General features: G+C 51.9%; 6 protein-coding genes across 6 annotated transcripts; 2 read left to right on the forward strand and 4 right to left on the reverse strand.

Moving 5' to 3' along the window:
- The first annotated feature begins 145 nt into the window (after positions 1-145).
- Positions 146-2,696, forward strand: BO66DRAFT_389303 (mRNA-binding ribosome synthesis protein NOC2). The gene has a single exon (XM_025646768.1). It carries the CDS (start codon positions 229-231, stop codon positions 2,611-2,613), a length of 2,385 nt encoding a protein of 794 aa, XP_025507000.1. The 5' UTR covers positions 146-228; the 3' UTR covers positions 2,614-2,696.
- A 104-nt stretch (positions 2,697-2,800) lies between these two features.
- Positions 2,801-5,884, reverse strand: BO66DRAFT_236853 (putative potassium transporter). The gene is made up of 9 exons (XM_025642808.1): positions 5,648-5,884; positions 5,258-5,466; positions 4,340-5,196; positions 4,122-4,287; positions 3,904-4,072; positions 3,778-3,846; positions 3,716-3,726; positions 3,627-3,661; positions 2,801-3,570 (listed from the first exon to the last, which is right to left on the reverse strand). The coding sequence occupies exons 1-9, from the start codon at positions 5,652-5,654 to the stop codon at positions 3,000-3,002; spliced, it is 2,094 nt and encodes a 697-aa protein (XP_025507001.1). The 5' UTR covers positions 5,655-5,884; the 3' UTR covers positions 2,801-2,999.
- A 770-nt stretch (positions 5,885-6,654) lies between these two features.
- BO66DRAFT_367789 (cyclic pyranopterin monophosphate synthase) lies at positions 6,655-7,251 on the reverse strand (the record flags this gene model as incomplete). Its single annotated transcript, XM_025645305.1, has 1 exon — positions 6,655-7,251. The coding sequence occupies one exon, from the start codon at positions 7,249-7,251 to the stop codon at positions 6,655-6,657; it is 597 nt and encodes a 198-aa protein (XP_025507002.1).
- A 167-nt stretch (positions 7,252-7,418) lies between these two features.
- Positions 7,419-9,063, reverse strand: BO66DRAFT_389306 (molybdopterin cofactor biosynthetic protein). The gene has a single exon (XM_025646769.1). It carries the CDS (start codon positions 8,624-8,626, stop codon positions 7,631-7,633), a length of 996 nt encoding a protein of 331 aa, XP_025507003.1. The 5' UTR covers positions 8,627-9,063; the 3' UTR covers positions 7,419-7,630.
- A 191-nt stretch (positions 9,064-9,254) lies between these two features.
- On the reverse strand, positions 9,255-12,211 carry BO66DRAFT_367795 (ABC-F family ATP-binding cassette domain-containing protein). The gene is made up of 7 exons (XM_025645306.1): positions 11,861-12,211; positions 11,602-11,788; positions 11,319-11,516; positions 11,059-11,251; positions 10,891-10,990; positions 9,742-10,836; positions 9,255-9,678 (listed from the first exon to the last, which is right to left on the reverse strand). Exons 1-7 carry the CDS (start codon positions 11,927-11,929, stop codon positions 9,310-9,312), a joined length of 2,211 nt encoding a protein of 736 aa, XP_025507004.1. The 5' UTR covers positions 11,930-12,211; the 3' UTR covers positions 9,255-9,309.
- A 1,441-nt stretch (positions 12,212-13,652) lies between these two features.
- On the forward strand, positions 13,653-13,981 carry BO66DRAFT_316024 (general stress protein; the record flags this gene model as incomplete). Its single annotated transcript, XM_025643486.1, has 2 exons — positions 13,653-13,778; positions 13,853-13,981. 2 exons carry the CDS (start codon positions 13,653-13,655, stop codon positions 13,979-13,981), a joined length of 255 nt encoding a protein of 84 aa, XP_025507005.1.
- Between the last annotated feature and the right edge of the window lie 2,202 nt (positions 13,982-16,183).

The raw sequence follows: 16,183 nt of genomic DNA on the forward strand, positions 1-16,183 counted from the left end.
TCCCGCACGCATGAGGGGAAACCAATGAACCCCCAAGGCGGTCACCCGATGAAAGTCGCTGCTCACCGCTCAATTCTGCCGCAACATGTATTTTTTTCCGTTCTCCAGATTTTTTTCCCGGCTCCCTGAGATTTCGCGGGATTCCTTCATCTCTTGAATTTCTTCCCCCCCAATTTCACACCTATTTGTCTCTCCACGAAAAACTCGTGAAGGGAAATCTCCGGCATCATGGCTGGAAGTCAGAAGAAGTCCACCAAGAAGTTCGAGAAAAAGCATCTGAAGGATGTTCTCGAGCGTCGAAAGGCCACCGCCAAGATCAAGCAGCGCAACCACCTGAAGGAGAAGCGTAAGGCCGACAATGCGAAGCAACGCGCCGAGCGGGAGGACGATGCGGAGGAGGACACCGAGCAGGTCCAGAAGCAGAAGGACTTCGCGGAAATGAACGTCGACGATTTCTTCGCGGGCGGCTTCGACATCCCCGATTCGGCGGCCGAGTTGAGCAAGAAGGGTCGCAAGAAGGCCGTCACCCCCAAGATCGGCAAGCGCAAGCGCTCCGACGAACAGAAGGACGAGGAGGCGGCCTCTAGCGGTGCCGAGGAAGACGGCAGCGATGCCGAGGGCAGCGGCCCCGACGACTTCGAGGCGCACAAGGATCAGCTCGAGGCATTGAAGGAGAAGGATCCGGAATTCTACAAGTACCTGAAGGAGAACGATGCTGAGCTGCTCGACTTCGGTGATCACGGGGACCTTGCCGAGGTCGACCAGCTGAGCGAAGAGGAAGAGGAGGAGGAAGGTCCCGCGAAGAAAAAGAAGAAGGGCTCCAAGGCCAAGGCGGAGGTGGAGGAAGAAGCGGAGACGCAAGACAACACATTGACCCTCGAGATGGTCCAGAAGTGGCAGAAGTTGATGGAGGAGCAGCACTCGATCCGGGCGATGCGCCAGGCGGTCCTGGCCTTCCGCGCGGCGGCCTACGTCAGCGAGGGCAACGAAGAGCACAAGTACCAGATCTCCGACTCGAACGTCTACCACCAGGTGCTCGTCACGGCGCTCAACAACATCCCGCGGGTGCTCTCGCACCACCTGCCCGTCAAGGAGAGCGCCTCGGGCAAGGTGCGGATGTCGATGGACTCGAAGAAGTTCAAGACGCTCACGCCGCTCATCAAGTCGCACACCTCGTCGGTGCACCAGCTGCTGACCAACCTGTCGGACGAACCGACCCTGAAGCTCACCCTCTCCTCGATCGAACCCATGCTCCCCTACCTCCTCCAGTTCCGCAAGCTCCTGAAAGTCCTGATCAAGACGATCGTCGGCATCTGGGCCGACGTGTCCACGACCGAGGCCACGCGGATCACGGCCTTCCTGATCCTCCGCCGGCTGATGGTCGTCGGCGACGCCGGACTCAAGGAGGCCGTCCTCAAGGCCTCGTACGAGGGCGTCGTCAAGGGCAGCCGCAACACGACCGTGCACACGCTGGCCGGCGTGAACCTGATGAAGAACTCGGCCGCCGAGCTCTGGGGCATCGACCAGAACGTCTCGTACACAACAGGCTTCAGCTTCATCCGCCAACTCGCCATGCACCTGCGCAGCAGCATCACCAACACCTCCAAGGAGTCCTACAAGACGGTCTACAACTGGCAATACGTGCACTCCCTGGACTTCTGGTCGCGCGTGCTCGCACAGCACTGCGACGCCCTGGTCGAAGCGCAAGCCGGCAAACCCTCGGCCCTGCGCCCGCTCATCTACCCAGTGGTCCAGATCACCCTCGGCGCGATGCGCCTGATCCCGACGGCCCAATACTTCCCGCTCCGCTTCCAGCTGACCCGCGCCCTGCTGCGCCTCTCCCGCGCCACAGGCACCTACATTCCGCTCGCCTCCGCCCTCCTGGAGGTCCTCAACCTCGCCGAGATGCGCAAGCCCCCGAAGACGAGCACCCTGCGCCAGCTGGACTTCAGCACGGCGATCCGCGCGCCCAAATCCTACCTGCGCACGCGCGTGTACCAGGACGGCGTCGGCGAGCAGGTCGCCGAGCTCCTCTCCGAGTTCTTTGTGCTGTGGACCAAGCACATCGCCTTCCCCGAGCTGAGCGTCCCCGTCGTCGTCGCCCTCAAGCGCTGGCTCAAGCAGGTCAGCGCCCGCTCCGGCGGCAACAAGAACACCAAGATCAACCAGATGATCCTGCTGCTCGTGCAAAAGGTCGAGGCCAACGCCCGCTGGATCGAGGAGAAGCGTCTCGCTGTCACTTATACCCCCCGCAACCGCGCCGAGGTCGAGTCCTTCCTTAAGGATGTCGACTGGGAGAGTTCCCCGCTCGGCGCCTTTGTTAAGTCCCAGCGCAAGCTGCGCGAGGAGAAGGCCGCGCTGCTGGAGCAGGGCCGGTTGGAGGAGGAGAAGCGGCGAGCGGAGGAGAAGGCGGAGGCTGCGAGGGATGTGATTATGGATGATGTTATCAGTGAGAATGATGAGAGTAGTGAGGATGATGACGACGAGGAGGAGGTGGAGGTGGATGGTGTGGATGCTTCTTCTGATGAGGAGGGCAGTGAGGAGGAGGAAGAGGAGGAAGAGGAAGAGGAAGAAGACGAGGATGAGTTGGAGTTCGAAGAAGAGGAGGATTAGATCTCATCCTCGAGTTTTTCTTTCTTCATGTTGGTGTTTGTTTATACCTTATACTCTATGTAGCTATCGGGAAACCCACTGCGTCCAATTTTTTTTGATATCAATATGAAAAGTTCAAGATCAATTTTTGCTACATCTCTACCAGTAGATTTTGTGCTACCACCAGAGGATAATAGCCAATGAGTAACTCGGAACGTAAATAACATTGAACTTTTAGGACTATCGATATAGTCGGAAAAATCAGGAGAAACACACAAAGGCACACAATCTGAGAAGCAGAGCAGTAGCCAAAACATGAAGATCAAATCACAAATCCCAAGCAAATCACGCCCTCACACGGGACAATCCCACTCATCTCCGACAATTTACTTTCCGGTGCCCACGATCTAAACCGACCCAATGGGCATCTTCTCCGCCCCCCACGCACGGGACTGTTCCCGCCGCATGGTCGCATCCTCTTCCTCCGCCCACTCCAGCGACTCGTTGGGGAGCATGACGGCGCGATCGATGGCGACGGGGAGGCCCCGGTGGCGACCGCGCAGGGTCACCGCCGCCAGGATCAGCTTGCTGATGGGATGCCAGGCGCCGCAGAAGGAGGCGTTCGAGCCCGGGTAGCCGACGCTGACACCCACGCAGCCGTAGGCGGAGACGGTCTCGAAGATGATGTTGAAGGTCGAGAAGGCGACGGGCTGCCTCGAGAAGTGGTCGGATTCCGCGACGCTGATCAGGAAGACGGCCAGCGCGATCCACCAGAGATCGTGGCTCAGCTGGGAGCGCAGCTGCTGGTGGACAAAGTAGCTCCGCGAGGCTTCGGGGCTGGATCCGTCCCGGCGGCCGAGCATGCGGTGTCGGATCAGTTGGATCACGAGGTTGGGCGGCGGGCGCGACTCTTCCTCGCCGTCCGTTGGTTCGTGGGCGTAGATGCCCAGGGACCGTTCTTCGTAGACATTTGTAGTTCTAGACGGTTGTTAGAATGGATTGACCCAGGTTTTGTGGGGGACGGCTGGACAAACCTCATAGTGAGCAGCACAGGGTATGCTGATACATACTATAGATAACGGTTAGTCTATGGCACAGCTAAGAGCTTTTTTGAAGAACGAACCATCATAAGAACTAAGAGATGTTAGCATTTGTCAACAATGTAAAGTTCAGAAAAGTGCCTACCATATAGAACAAGCAACCCCTGACGGAGATCGGCTATAGTCACAACATAAAAACCTCCCGCACGAACAGCTGCAGACAAAATCGCTTAGTCTAGGCTCAATGAACAGACGGTTTTGTGCAACTTACCAGAAGCCTGGAATAGACCATCGAGAACCCGATAGCCTGCGGGTAAGCTCTCAATCTCTTGGTTGCCAATGGCGAGAACCTCAAAGGCCGCCCAGTCTATAGCGTTGAAAATGATGATAGTGGCCAGGAGGAACCATGTATGGCGTCTCGGAAAGAGGTTGGTATACACCTCGACGAGGTTAGCCTAGTATACATAGATGATTGTAAGTTGCACATACTCTTCGAGGATGATCAAGGATGAAGTCCAGAGTGACTCTCCACGTGGCCCACGATGGGGAGTTTGGCAGCACGCATTTCATGACCCAGATAATGAAACGCAGGAAACACGGATAAAGAGTGTTTCCGGCCAAAATAAGGAAGCTCATGGTGAGCAATGGGTAAGCACTGATGGAGTCAGCTGACTTTCGAGCTACAACGTCACGATCAGTAGAAATACCTTCTTTGGAATGCAACCATGTTGGCATCCAATAGCGACATGCCGCTGTTGACAAAAGCGGATACCGCGAAGAAGGCGCCTGTCCAAAAAGGCGACAGCCCGTTCTCTCGGGCTTTTTCTGGGTGATTGACAGCGACCCAAGTGCCCATCCCACCTATTCCACAGATGACGAACACGACCCAGTACAGAGTCACAATGACCAGTAGAAAGGACACGGCTCTGTACTCAACGCCTCCTAGTTTCTCTCGCTCCTCGGGGGTAAGCCCGTGAAATTGAGAATTGCGTGAAATGAGGCCCTTGGACGCGAAATACTTCTGCGTTCCCTTCAAAATGCCCTTCAGCGCAGGCATATTGTCTTCTTCCTCCTCTCGCTGTGGCGACGGCGGAGCGACATCCCTAGGGTGATTGTTCAGATCCATACGAGCCCCGACCCCTACCATGGGAAAGACGCGATGGTGGTGCTGATGTCGGTTTTTCAAATGACCAAGAGTGACCTGGTCATCATCAATCCAATGGATCTGGTCCTCGTCTGAGGACGACGCATGCGCTTCTGCAGCTGTGACACGGGCTGCTACCGTAACCTTGGATTCGTCAAGAACAAATTCACCTGACTTAAGTGACTGCTCATGCTCTTCGATCACATTCTCATTGATGGGCTCCAGTCGAGCGATTTGGCTCGAATTCGCGGTTGACGAAGCGCTTCTTCTTTTACGCTCGTCCACGATGTGTTTGAACTTGGACTGGAAGGCATTTCTTCGAACGAAGAGCACCGTGATGGAGATCATAATTCCATGTCCTAGCAGGAGCAGCGCGAAGAGGATGGATTGCTGGAACGAATTCAACTTGGACAAATCCACCTGGTCAAAAGTCAGAGAATATTCTTGACAGGACTGGACTCGAGAAATGCTGAGGACGTACAGTATTCAGCCCAGCGCCAGTCATGGCACTGACGCACATGAATAAAGCGTCGACATAGGCAATACTGCGCGCAGGGGTGGCAGAACCCCAGAAGATAGCACTGCAGATCAAGGGCGTCGCAATGAAGTAGGCATAATGAAGCGTGAGGAAGTTGAAGGGCGGAAGCACCGCCATAATGCTCCGTCCGAGGAACCGTCGCGAGTCCCAGTCTGTGGTGATGGCAAGTTAGCGATTGTATGTCAAGTCAACGCTGCTGATCCTCAGGGCGTCATGTTCTAGGGCTGTTCTAGCCTCCAAATCCTGCTTCCATCATTCCAGATGCAAGGGAAAGTGAGACAAAACATGGGGAGGAGAAATATGGTCCCAATCCTATGCAAGGTCGGAACTTACTTGTCATCTTAATGGATCAGATTATCCGAGTATATCGCAATTTATAGAGGGATGAATTAGGCCTCGCTGGCAACGAAGCGGGAGCCCTGGGCCTCGAGCTACCGGCTCCGTATATCGTAATGAAAACCAATCGAGCTTTGGTTGTTGAATGTCTCTTGTTTGGTGATTGGAGGGGGGAGGGGAAGCGCACACCGCTACCCACAAGGACTTTGCAAAATCTGTATCAACCGTAATTTTATCCGAAATTTCATTGTTTGTATCCTTGTGTGATGCGCTGTAAAGCAGTTGAAAGAAGTCACCAACGGAGAGATGACTTGGAAAGTAGAGAAAAAGTGGTTGAATAGGCGCGGAATGGTGGTGGTAAGAATTGTGGGCGGAATTGTGGCGGTTGTTGTATAGTAGTTGTGATAGTAGTAGTGGTAGTAGTAGTGGTATAGGAGCGGCACGGCTAGCAGGGATCCGGAAATGCTAGTACTCAAGAATAATCGGCAGGTCCGTTATCGACAAGATTAGACAGACAGTCAATTTGCAAGTGTAGTGTTTGAATAGCGTAGATCTTTGCGAAAAACTTCTTAGATAAGCAAAGTTTGGGTCAATAATCGGGGGCAAAGCGTATGTTATTCCATTTTTAAAGACCTTCACGGTAGACAAGAATGAGTTGGTTGTTGAAAGAAGAGTTATGAATTGGGAACCGGAAAAGTCGAGAGGGGAAAAGGAACAGAGCGAGCGAGAGAGAAAAGGGCAAAAAGTTTGGTGTGGAAAGGCGGCGGGCGTAGGCGGGCCGAGAATCTAAAACTAAAGGCGGACTTGGCTTCTTCACCAACCGTTGGGCCACTCGTAAGGCTGGCGATCGATCAGAATAAAACGGCCAATACACGTCACTCCAACCCTCGGCACGATGGAAAATTCGATGCTTTTCGACTGGCTCAATTACTCAATTGCTCGAGTATTGTCTTCCAACTAATGGATCACACACATAACCACCCATATAAATCAATCAATTGGCCTCATTCAGTTTCTCCAGTGTCTTGGACCACTTCGTGGCGAACCCAATGCCCACTTTTACCCCCCTTCTTCTCCAATAACTTTACGCCACCGATCACCATGCCCTTATCCACCGCTTTTAGCATATCGTACACTGTCAGGGCAGCTCCCATCGTAGCAGTCATCGCTTCCATCTCGACCCCCGTTCGTCCCAGGCAGCTCACGGTAGCCGTGACGTGCATTGCCCCATGACCCATTGAGCCGTCCGATGCACGCGCTGCCGCAGCATCAGGGTCCAGTAGCTTCACGTCCACCTCGACGCCAGTGATGCCAATCCCTGGGTGACAGAGGGGGACCAGATCCGGGGTTTTCTTGGCAGCCATAATGCCGGCGATCCGGGCGACACTGAAGACGTCTCCCTTCTTTGTACCACGGCCCTCTCGTAGGATTTCCCACGGCCGCGGGTTGGAGAATTGCACCACACAAGTAGCGGTGGCTTGACGTTTCGTTACCGGCTTCTCTGCAATCTTGGTCATGTGCACGTGCTGCGAGCTGTTAAGATGAGGCAAGTCTGGATCAGAGGCTGTGGAAAGGGAGATCTTGGAGTCTTCTCTTTCCATATCTGGGTTTGTCCGTTGGGAGTCTGCAACAGACTGCTTGTCATTACGGGCACGAGAGTAATGTCGAACTTGCGCGGCAACCTGTGGACCAGAGGAGAGTAGGTGTACAGGAATCCTTCCCCATGCAGGTGATGCCAACCTGGTTCGTTGATTGTACGAAGAAGTGGCAGTAATCGGATTGCCCGTAGTTTCATTATCTATAACCCATCCATCAGCACGCATCCCAAGATCTCAATCATCATGTAGTTTCCAAAACCAAATCACAACTATGAACCGCCTGATTCACGAAACAGACTGAGACACCTTCTACATGCATTGATCATAATTCATGAAAGTCATTCGCCCAAATGCAAATATCCAAAAGAAAAGGAGGCCGCGCCTACCCACCGATGAGGATCATAGGGCGGTTCTTCATGTTCTTCAACTCGCCCATGCCAGCATGTTTCGCTTTCTTGCGTTTTACCGCCATGCCAATGACATCGAGCAATTCTTGTTCTCGCTGTGGGACTTCAGTCGCGTTGGCCGCAGATTCCAAGAGTCGCAGATTCTTCATGGTGTCTTCATCAATAGGCTCGCCATTGTTCTCTTTCCTGATGATATCGCGGAGCGACACCTCTGCATTGCCAAACAAGCAGACCTTGAGGTTCCCGTCACAGGTAATGCGCAAACGATTACAGGTTCCGCAGAAGTTGTGTGTCATGCTGGTAATGAACCCAATACGACCCTGAAAGCCTGGTACTTGATACGTTTTGCTGGTGTCATTCTTATGATCTGCAACCTTCTCCAACGCGGGGTACTTCTCCCGAATGATAGCCAGCATCTCCTGGTAGGAGACCATCTTGCCCTGGCTCCATTTGTTGCCGTCAAACGGCATGTACTCGATGAAGCGCACTTCAATGGGATTTTCACGCCCCATTTCAATGAACGGGATGATCTCCCGGTCGTTGAGCCCGCGCATCACAACACAGTTGATTTTCAACTTGATTCCCGCCCCCATCTTGTTCATCTCGAGAATGCGGTCGATGCTCTTCATCACGGCATCGAAGCCCTTCCTCCTCGTCATGATCTGGAACTGAAAGGGGTCCAAGGTATCAAGACTGAGGTTAACTCCAGTAAGTCCTGCCTCGGCCATGGCGTCCAGTTTGCGGTGCAGGGAAATTCCATTCGTCGTTAAGCATATCTCACGGAGACCGTTGCGCCGCAGCTCGCCGATGGACTGCATTAATGGTACGATATCCTTCCGGACGGTGGGCTCACCGCCAGTCAAGCGGATCTTTGTGACACCTTGCGCGACAAACAGCGACGATAGATAGACGATTTCGGGGGTGGTGAGGAGGCGGCTCGGTGGTGACAGCTCTATACCTTCTTCGGGCATGCAGTAGAGACATCGAAGATTGCAGCGCTCGGTCACGCTTATTCTGAGATAATCATGTTGGCGGTTGAAGCTATCAGTGAGGAACTCCGAGAAGGGTTTCGCGGACTTAAGAGCCGACCATCGCGATGCGGAGGCTTTCGAGGACGGGGATATTTCAGTAGTGGGCAACGTTGTCGTGAGTGAGTCTGATGCGTTGGGTCGATCAACCGAGACGGGGTTCGAGGTTGTATTGTGCCTTCGAAAGTGTGGCCGAATAAGCGTGCTCGTTCGGGGCTGACATCTGCGGGGAAGTGAGAGAAGGGGCGCCACTCCCCGCCTGCGCAACAAGAGTTCATTCATCCTCGACACGGATCTCGTTTCAGCGGGTATCAGATCCTGGCATCTTGCTGTACCTGCGAAGCGCTATACAGGTGCGGGTGCATGCAGGTGAAGAAAGCAGGGACTCGAGAGGTGTTTGTTAAATGAATGGCTGAGGGGGAATGTCTTATCATCGCGGGCGCTGGGATTCGCCGCCATCTCCGCGGGTTTTCGGGGTTTGCCGCTAACCGGTGGGTCACGTGCTATCAGTATATCTTTTCTTGACATCGACCATTTGACAATAATAACGTCGGATCTACTAAGCAGAATACTCGTATCAATGTGATTATCTGACCTCTTAGCACATGAAACTACAGAGCAGCCCCCTAGCTCATTCTTGGCAGCATTTTTTGAACTGCCTTCGCCAAGCTTCGTTCGTACTGCCACACACCTTCTTCTTGCTCTCGGAGCTTTCCTGATTTCAGTACATGTACGACACGTCGTTGGCTGGAGAATGTATTCGATGCCTTGTCCTCCTCAGATTCCTCGTCTCTGCCCTCTTCCAGAGCTCGCTTGCCTTCAATCACGGAACGTACCATATATCGGTCATGGGACACAAGCAAGATAGCCCCATCGAAACTAGAAAGTGCAGCAGAAAGAGCCGTCACGGTATCGAAATCCAAATGGGTTGTAACTTCATCCAGTATTAACAGCTGTGGACGGGTCCAAATGACCCTCGCCAAAGCTAGTCGAACCTAATCGGTTAGAGTTGTTTAATCAACTATGGCAGAAGGTTGGGGTTTGGATATGTCACTTACTAGTTGGCCTCCTGAAAGTCGACAGACGGGTACATCAGACACAACTCTACCCTGGAGACCTAATGATGACAAAAGACCTCTGAGTTCGCCTTCATTGAGTGCGCCATTGACCTCTGATGCCATCAGCGTTAAAGCCGTCATATCAAGCTTCGACCGGCCTTGTTCCTGAAGCTCTTCGATCGAATGCTGTGCATAGTACCCGTGCTTCAGTCTCGGATGTCTCAATATTTTGCCATGCGTCGGTGCTGCGCTGCCAGTCAAGAGACGTATCAGCGTCGACTTTCCGCATCCGTTGAGACCCATGATGCCCACGCGATCTCCCATGTGTATCACCAATTCGATACCATCAAGCACAGAGGCCTGCTGCTTGTTGTATCGGAACCCAATCCCTTCCATAGAGACCAAAGGACCGGGGAATCGTAGCTCGGTTGCTGAGGGTAGAGCAATGGACGGTTTTCTCTCGTCCACTGGCACCTCGATCTCTGCCCGCGCGGTCAGGTGAAAACCAACCAGGTCCCGATTCAGCTTGAAACGGCCGCCGTTGGCACTGACTTGTACGCCCATGCGATTGTCAATCTTCTTCTGTCGTGACTTGGCCTGACGTAATTTGTTCTCGTCACCTGTCTTCTTGCCTACCTTGATGTTCTCGCGAATGGTGGCCTCCATGTGTGCGGTTTGGCGTTCCTGTGCTTCCTTCATGCGGCCCCAGCGTAGCTTCTGGTCTTCGACGTCTTTCTCGTACGCAGACAGGTTTCCTCTGAAGTAGGTAAGTTTCTGGTCTCTGAGGATAATAATCTCCTCGCAGACGGCATCCACGAAATCTCTATCGTGCGAGACCATGAGAATTGTTGTCTGCGAACTTTCACGGAGCCCTTGGAGATAGTTCTCCAGCCAAATGATTCCTAAGAGATCGAGATAGTTGGTCGGTTCGTCGAGGATCATGATATCGGGAGATTGTATCAACACGCTAGCCAGCATGCATCGCATCCGCCAGCCGCCGGAAAACTGGCAAACAGGCTTGCAAAGTATCTCTTCGTGGAATCCTAAACCACGAAGGATCTGACGAGCTTGCTGCTCAGTATCGACAAGCGTCATCTAAAGCATTCAGTGATCAGTAATGGTCAGCATTGAGCTGATATCGAAACTCACAGCCTCAACCTTAGACTGCAACTCTTGCAGAACCTCCATTGCTGCTTGCGTGTCTTTCTGTATCGTGTCGGCATCGATAGATTCGTTCGCCTGGTTTAACCTAGAGCAAGAAATGTCTTTAGCTCAAATCCTTCTTGATTCAGATCCTGAACGAATCCTGGAACTTACAACTCCAGCGATGCCTCCAATCTCGCTTCAGCGGATCTCAATTCTTTCCGTGCTTGTAACCCTCGCGCTCCACTCCTCAGACTGGCCATCTTCTGTGCTAGGAAGAGCTGCTTCTCCACGTCATCATGGCGTACTGTGCGAATAGCCTTCACAGGCTGTAGCGGATCGTCGGACTCGAAACTCTTAGACAAGACTTGAAGGGTGTATAGGTCAGGAACACTGCGGCGCGGATACAACATGCGAGGGTTCGCGGGACTCACTATTCATCTTCTTCATGATCTCATTCTTATATTCATCGCCTGCCAGCACATACCCCAAGACCGGTAGATGCTGTCTCTTGTCGCTCCTATCCTCTTGAGCTTCCTCATCACTGCCGTCATCCGTCTGCTGCAAGATAGCAATGCGCGTAGCATGTGGGATCCCAGGTACCAACTTGTCGGCGATAGCTCGCAGTAGTGCTATCGAAGATAAAATCAGTATTCGTTCATGGGCCGTCTTGCCACGGATGACCCGGGCCCGTGAGGACATTGGTAGACAACGCACTTGACTTTCCAGTCCCGTTACGACCTACTAGTCCATAGTGCACACCTGCTTTGAGACGCAGATGCGCATCAGAGATCAGTTCCTTCGCTTCAGCCTTGGCCTTTCGTTTCGATTTGAGGTCTGTGGCGGCGGATTCGGCATGGTTTTGTGGCGATGATACCGCGATGGTGATTCCTTCTACATCCACCTATCGTACTCATGAGGCTAGGATTAGATACAAACGCTTGGATGCAGATAGACATGGGTGAGGAAAAGCTACCTCTTTTGAGGCTTGATCAAGGACGTGGAAGCGGGTTTGCTTGCAAGTTGCGATTATTGTGGGATGCATGATAATTATCGAGGTAAGGACAACAATGATAAGGGTATGTTAGAGATAAGAGAGTGAAATTTGTCAAGCAACATTGATTCTCTTGTGAGTGGTGAACGCAGTCTCTGGAGATTGTCTCATGGTATGCTGCCAGTATATATACATCGTCCACGTAGTTCATGCAAGCGAGCAATGAACAATGTGAATTCCGTCGCCAAGTCTAAAACTCATTCGGCATTGACTAAAAAATTGATTCAGAGTGTTTCTCAAGGAGACTAAACTCCACTGTCTTGGTCCTTTGAGTCAACCGGATGTTAATCATTCTCTGATGATGTTTCTCTCAAGACGATGGAAAGTGCCGTCGGGGTCCGAAAGAGGAATAGCCGCTGCATACTATCATGGATTGGCTTTCGCCCCTTGACGGCCGAGGCTTTGCTCTGAACACAGGATGAACACAGTGACCGTACTTTTCTGCAGCAGTCATTTTCCGGTCCTCTTTGACGTTGCCATTCATGTTGATGTGCATAGGTTGGTTCAGGAGAAGACTTGGGCGCTGTCCCATCTAGACTGAGTTTCAGGACATGGTTGCGAGTATTCGGCCAGTGTTGTATGAAAACAGGACCGACACTTCTTCCGACCTTCTTCTGAAAAGGAAGAGTCAAGATCTCTTAAAGACGATATGCTGGTCTGCGTCAACTGGCGTACCATCATGGCTGCCTTCCAAGAACCAAGACAGTAACCAAGGCATGTCTTTCATGGACCACCGGGTAGCCGAAGTCGACGCGATAGACCAGAAGATGCAAAGAAGCGTTGATACCAAGCTGACTCGCTTAGATAAAGTAGGTTTCAGCGACGAAGAGAGTCTTTACTATGATCGAGCACCCAGCCATGGAACTAACTGGTGCATGTAAGGACAGTAGTTGACAAGCTGACTGAATATTGAAGAGCATCAAATGTCGCCAATGACTTAAATGCAGATACCACAGTCTGTGTGTCCAAGTGAGATATGCACAGGTCAACACTAAATCCCCTCGATTCTTGAATCTTGAAAGATGGTTCTTTGATCTCGTCGTTGAAGTTATAGCATTCCCGAAAGCCCTGGAGATTTGCTGAACAAGTCAAACACAAGAGGCCTCGAATCTGCCATGCATTGTCTATTGTCTCCCTTCAAGTCAACCTACGTCTACCCCGGCCTGAGAACAATGAGTACCTCCATGCAGCTCGCTCACCACCAATGATGACATGTTCCAATGACATACTGCAATCTACACCTGCCTTACCGCATCAGCCGTCTATCCTGTACTCCATACTGCATTGGACGTATTCGATCATTTCTCAATCGATCGAGCACGCCCAAGCATAACATTATCCAACGTGATGATGATGATTGAAGCAAGGTACTGTACCTAAACTCTCCCATCGGCGACCACGGATAGAGGGCCTCGATCTCCCCGCGTGGCAACCGAACAACAAGAATGAGATCGATCGATCAGCCATCCGAGAACAATAAGTGATATGATTCTTGCATCACGACGCCCCAAAGTCTTTCTTTTCGACGAGTTTCAAAATCTGATGTCAAACGGACAACATCATGACTTCATCCTCGTTACCCGGGACACTTATAAGGACCAGCCCAAGCATGACCAGAACCTCAAATTAATCCAAGGAATAACCAATCTATCCCAACATACCAAAATAACTTTACCACACGAGCCAACTATACACCATTTCGCAAATCAACACCATGGCCTCCAACACCAACCCCGGAAACTTCTCCAACCGCTCCCACGAGGAGGTTCAGAACATCGCCCGCAAGGGCGGCCAGTCGAGCCACGCCGGCGGATTTGCGAGTATGGATCCGGAGAAGCAGGTATGTCCTGATCCCCCATCCTATCTCTACATGTCAAACCCGGGAGCCTCGACAATTCTAACAAAGTATCTCAGCGCAACATCGCCTCCCAGGGCGGCCACGCCTCCAGCGGAAGCTTCAAGCCCGGCGACCCCAAAGCCCGTGCTGCGGGACAGAAGGGCGGTTCGAAATCCCAGTACGACCAGGAGACTCCTGATGAGTAAATGCTGTGTCTAGTTGATGGGCGGTGATTATGATGATTATGCTATGTTTTGAGATGCGATTGACGATGTAACAATATGATGTATGCTATTGACTTTTGTTGGGCGGACGAATGCTACTATCGCCACTAATGTGAGCGAGTGATTGATCTTTTTCTGTGTGGTGAGGGAATTATCTGCATGCATTCCTGGCTCTGATTTGTGCGTCAGATGCAATTGGTAGATGAACATGGCAAAGTCAACTTATTCGATTTCGATGGCAATAATTGAGTTACTTTAAAAAGTTCTGCTGAGGTAATGGTGGGGAGATCTGCAATACGTCGTGAAGACATCACTCCTCCTACAGTTACCCGAGCCCTTGCCGTTTTCAGTCACTCTCGCTTTTCTCATCATCTTTAGGAAGAGGAGCATTCTCCTTCCTCGTCTCAGACTTTTTCTTTTCGCAACTGAGCGGCTTTGAATTGCAGTATGAACTTTGTGTCCGTTGTGTGGTGGTGGCAAGTCGCTGCTAGTATGGAGCTTTGTCGTATTCTGCTCAGCCACGAGAAACAACCACGTCCGACGCTTAGCTCGTTCTACGAACGGTCAAATGTGTCGACTAGCTTGTATCTTTTGGGCATATGCACGGAAGTTTCCATTGACCAGCATGATCTGCCGATAGTCTAGTTAATTTTGTGATCTCTGCTCGCTTGGGCCAATGTATCTTGAAGCAAACGACCGGGACCATGTGCCGTACAGTAGACCATGTACTAGTATCCTCCGGCGAGCAATAGCCGAAAGGTGTGCCCATCAGAAGCCCAGATAGGCAAAAGGAACCCATGAGGATGGGTCCATCGTGCAAGTGCAAGTTAGCCTTGTAGGGCCGAGTTCCAGAAACAGTCTCTGACCGCGACTGTGTCTGGACGGATGCTGCTGGCAGAACACTCTAGACCAGTTACGAGGCGTCAGCATAGGTCGAGATCTTCATCAGAAAATGCCAGTATTCTAAGCCCTGGTCCATTGTCGCTCTCAACTGAGCATCGTTCAGGAAAGACTCCGCCACGTGAGTCTCTCTGCTCGTGCGAGAACAGCGTCAGGAATGAGCGTCTCGGCCGCAGATCGTTTCGGATAGTGTCAAAACAAAACTAGCTCATGCACGTAAAGTTTAAGGCTAGAATTGTCTATTGTGTGGTTGTGTGTGGTTTCTGTCTTCACGGCCGTACTGACTAAGCGGCAGGTGTGATGTTGTTTGGGATGGGGATTCGTCTCGATTTCCTAATAAGGTTATCGTGATGCTGCGGCTAAGGGTCGGTTTTGAGGCTGGAGGGGATGGATGGACTAGGGTCACGATTCCATGAAGGGAAATTTTTGGCCCCAGCCAGCTTCAAGCCTACTCATAGTCTCATCCAAGCCCCCTTCTAGTGCGCCCTTCTAGAAAGTCGTCTAAACACGGAAAGGATGGAGGTCTAGATTTTGGCTAGGCCAATGTTTGATCTGAGTTTGCAACATTGTTTGTGTATTCTTCGGTTTCGAGGCTCGACCAGGAAATAGATTTTTGATTAACGGATGAGACTTATTCCACTGTGTCAGCTTAGTCTTACGAAGTTTTTGTCCAAGATTGGTCTGTGGTATCAGGTTGGCACCTTTTAGATTATTGATACGGCCGGCCGAAAAGCCTCTTGAACAATATGATCTTGCAAAACGCTCGGGAAGGACTGCTCGAATGGGATACCATCTGATAACCTAGGTGAATCAACTGCAGTGCTGATGCGCCTGGTGTCACAACTCTACACAACATACGGAGTAGGGCCGTATGACTTGCTAGGCCTGAAACGGGCCCCAGAATAAGGGGTAGGCGGGATTTTCTGGCTTCTGCACTGCTGCTAGACGAGCAGTGGGGCCCGAAGCGACGGGAGAGGTGCCAGTAAAAAGTAATAGCGCCGAGATTGACGCCCATGCCCCGACAAGTTGAGCGAATTCGAGACGTGAGGGCGAACGGAGCAAGAATTAGCCCTAATCCGAAACGGGCGTCAAGGGCCGATTTTCTGAATGGTGCAGAGTGGCTAAGCCGCTAGGCCCGCGTTCACCCGCCAAGCTTTTCTCGGTGGGAACTGGGAAAAAGACACTTGGTCAGGTCAGGTAAGGCCCAGCAGGGCTGTTTATCCACCCACAATCCATTTCCCTGGATGACCTTACAGTGTAGGGCGTGTAAGGGACTAGAACAAT

Source organism: Aspergillus aculeatinus (assembly GCF_003184765.1).
Source record: "Aspergillus aculeatinus CBS 121060 unplaced genomic scaffold BO66scaffold_8, whole genome shotgun sequence".
Taxonomy (NCBI): domain Eukaryota; kingdom Fungi; phylum Ascomycota; class Eurotiomycetes; order Eurotiales; family Aspergillaceae; genus Aspergillus; species Aspergillus aculeatinus.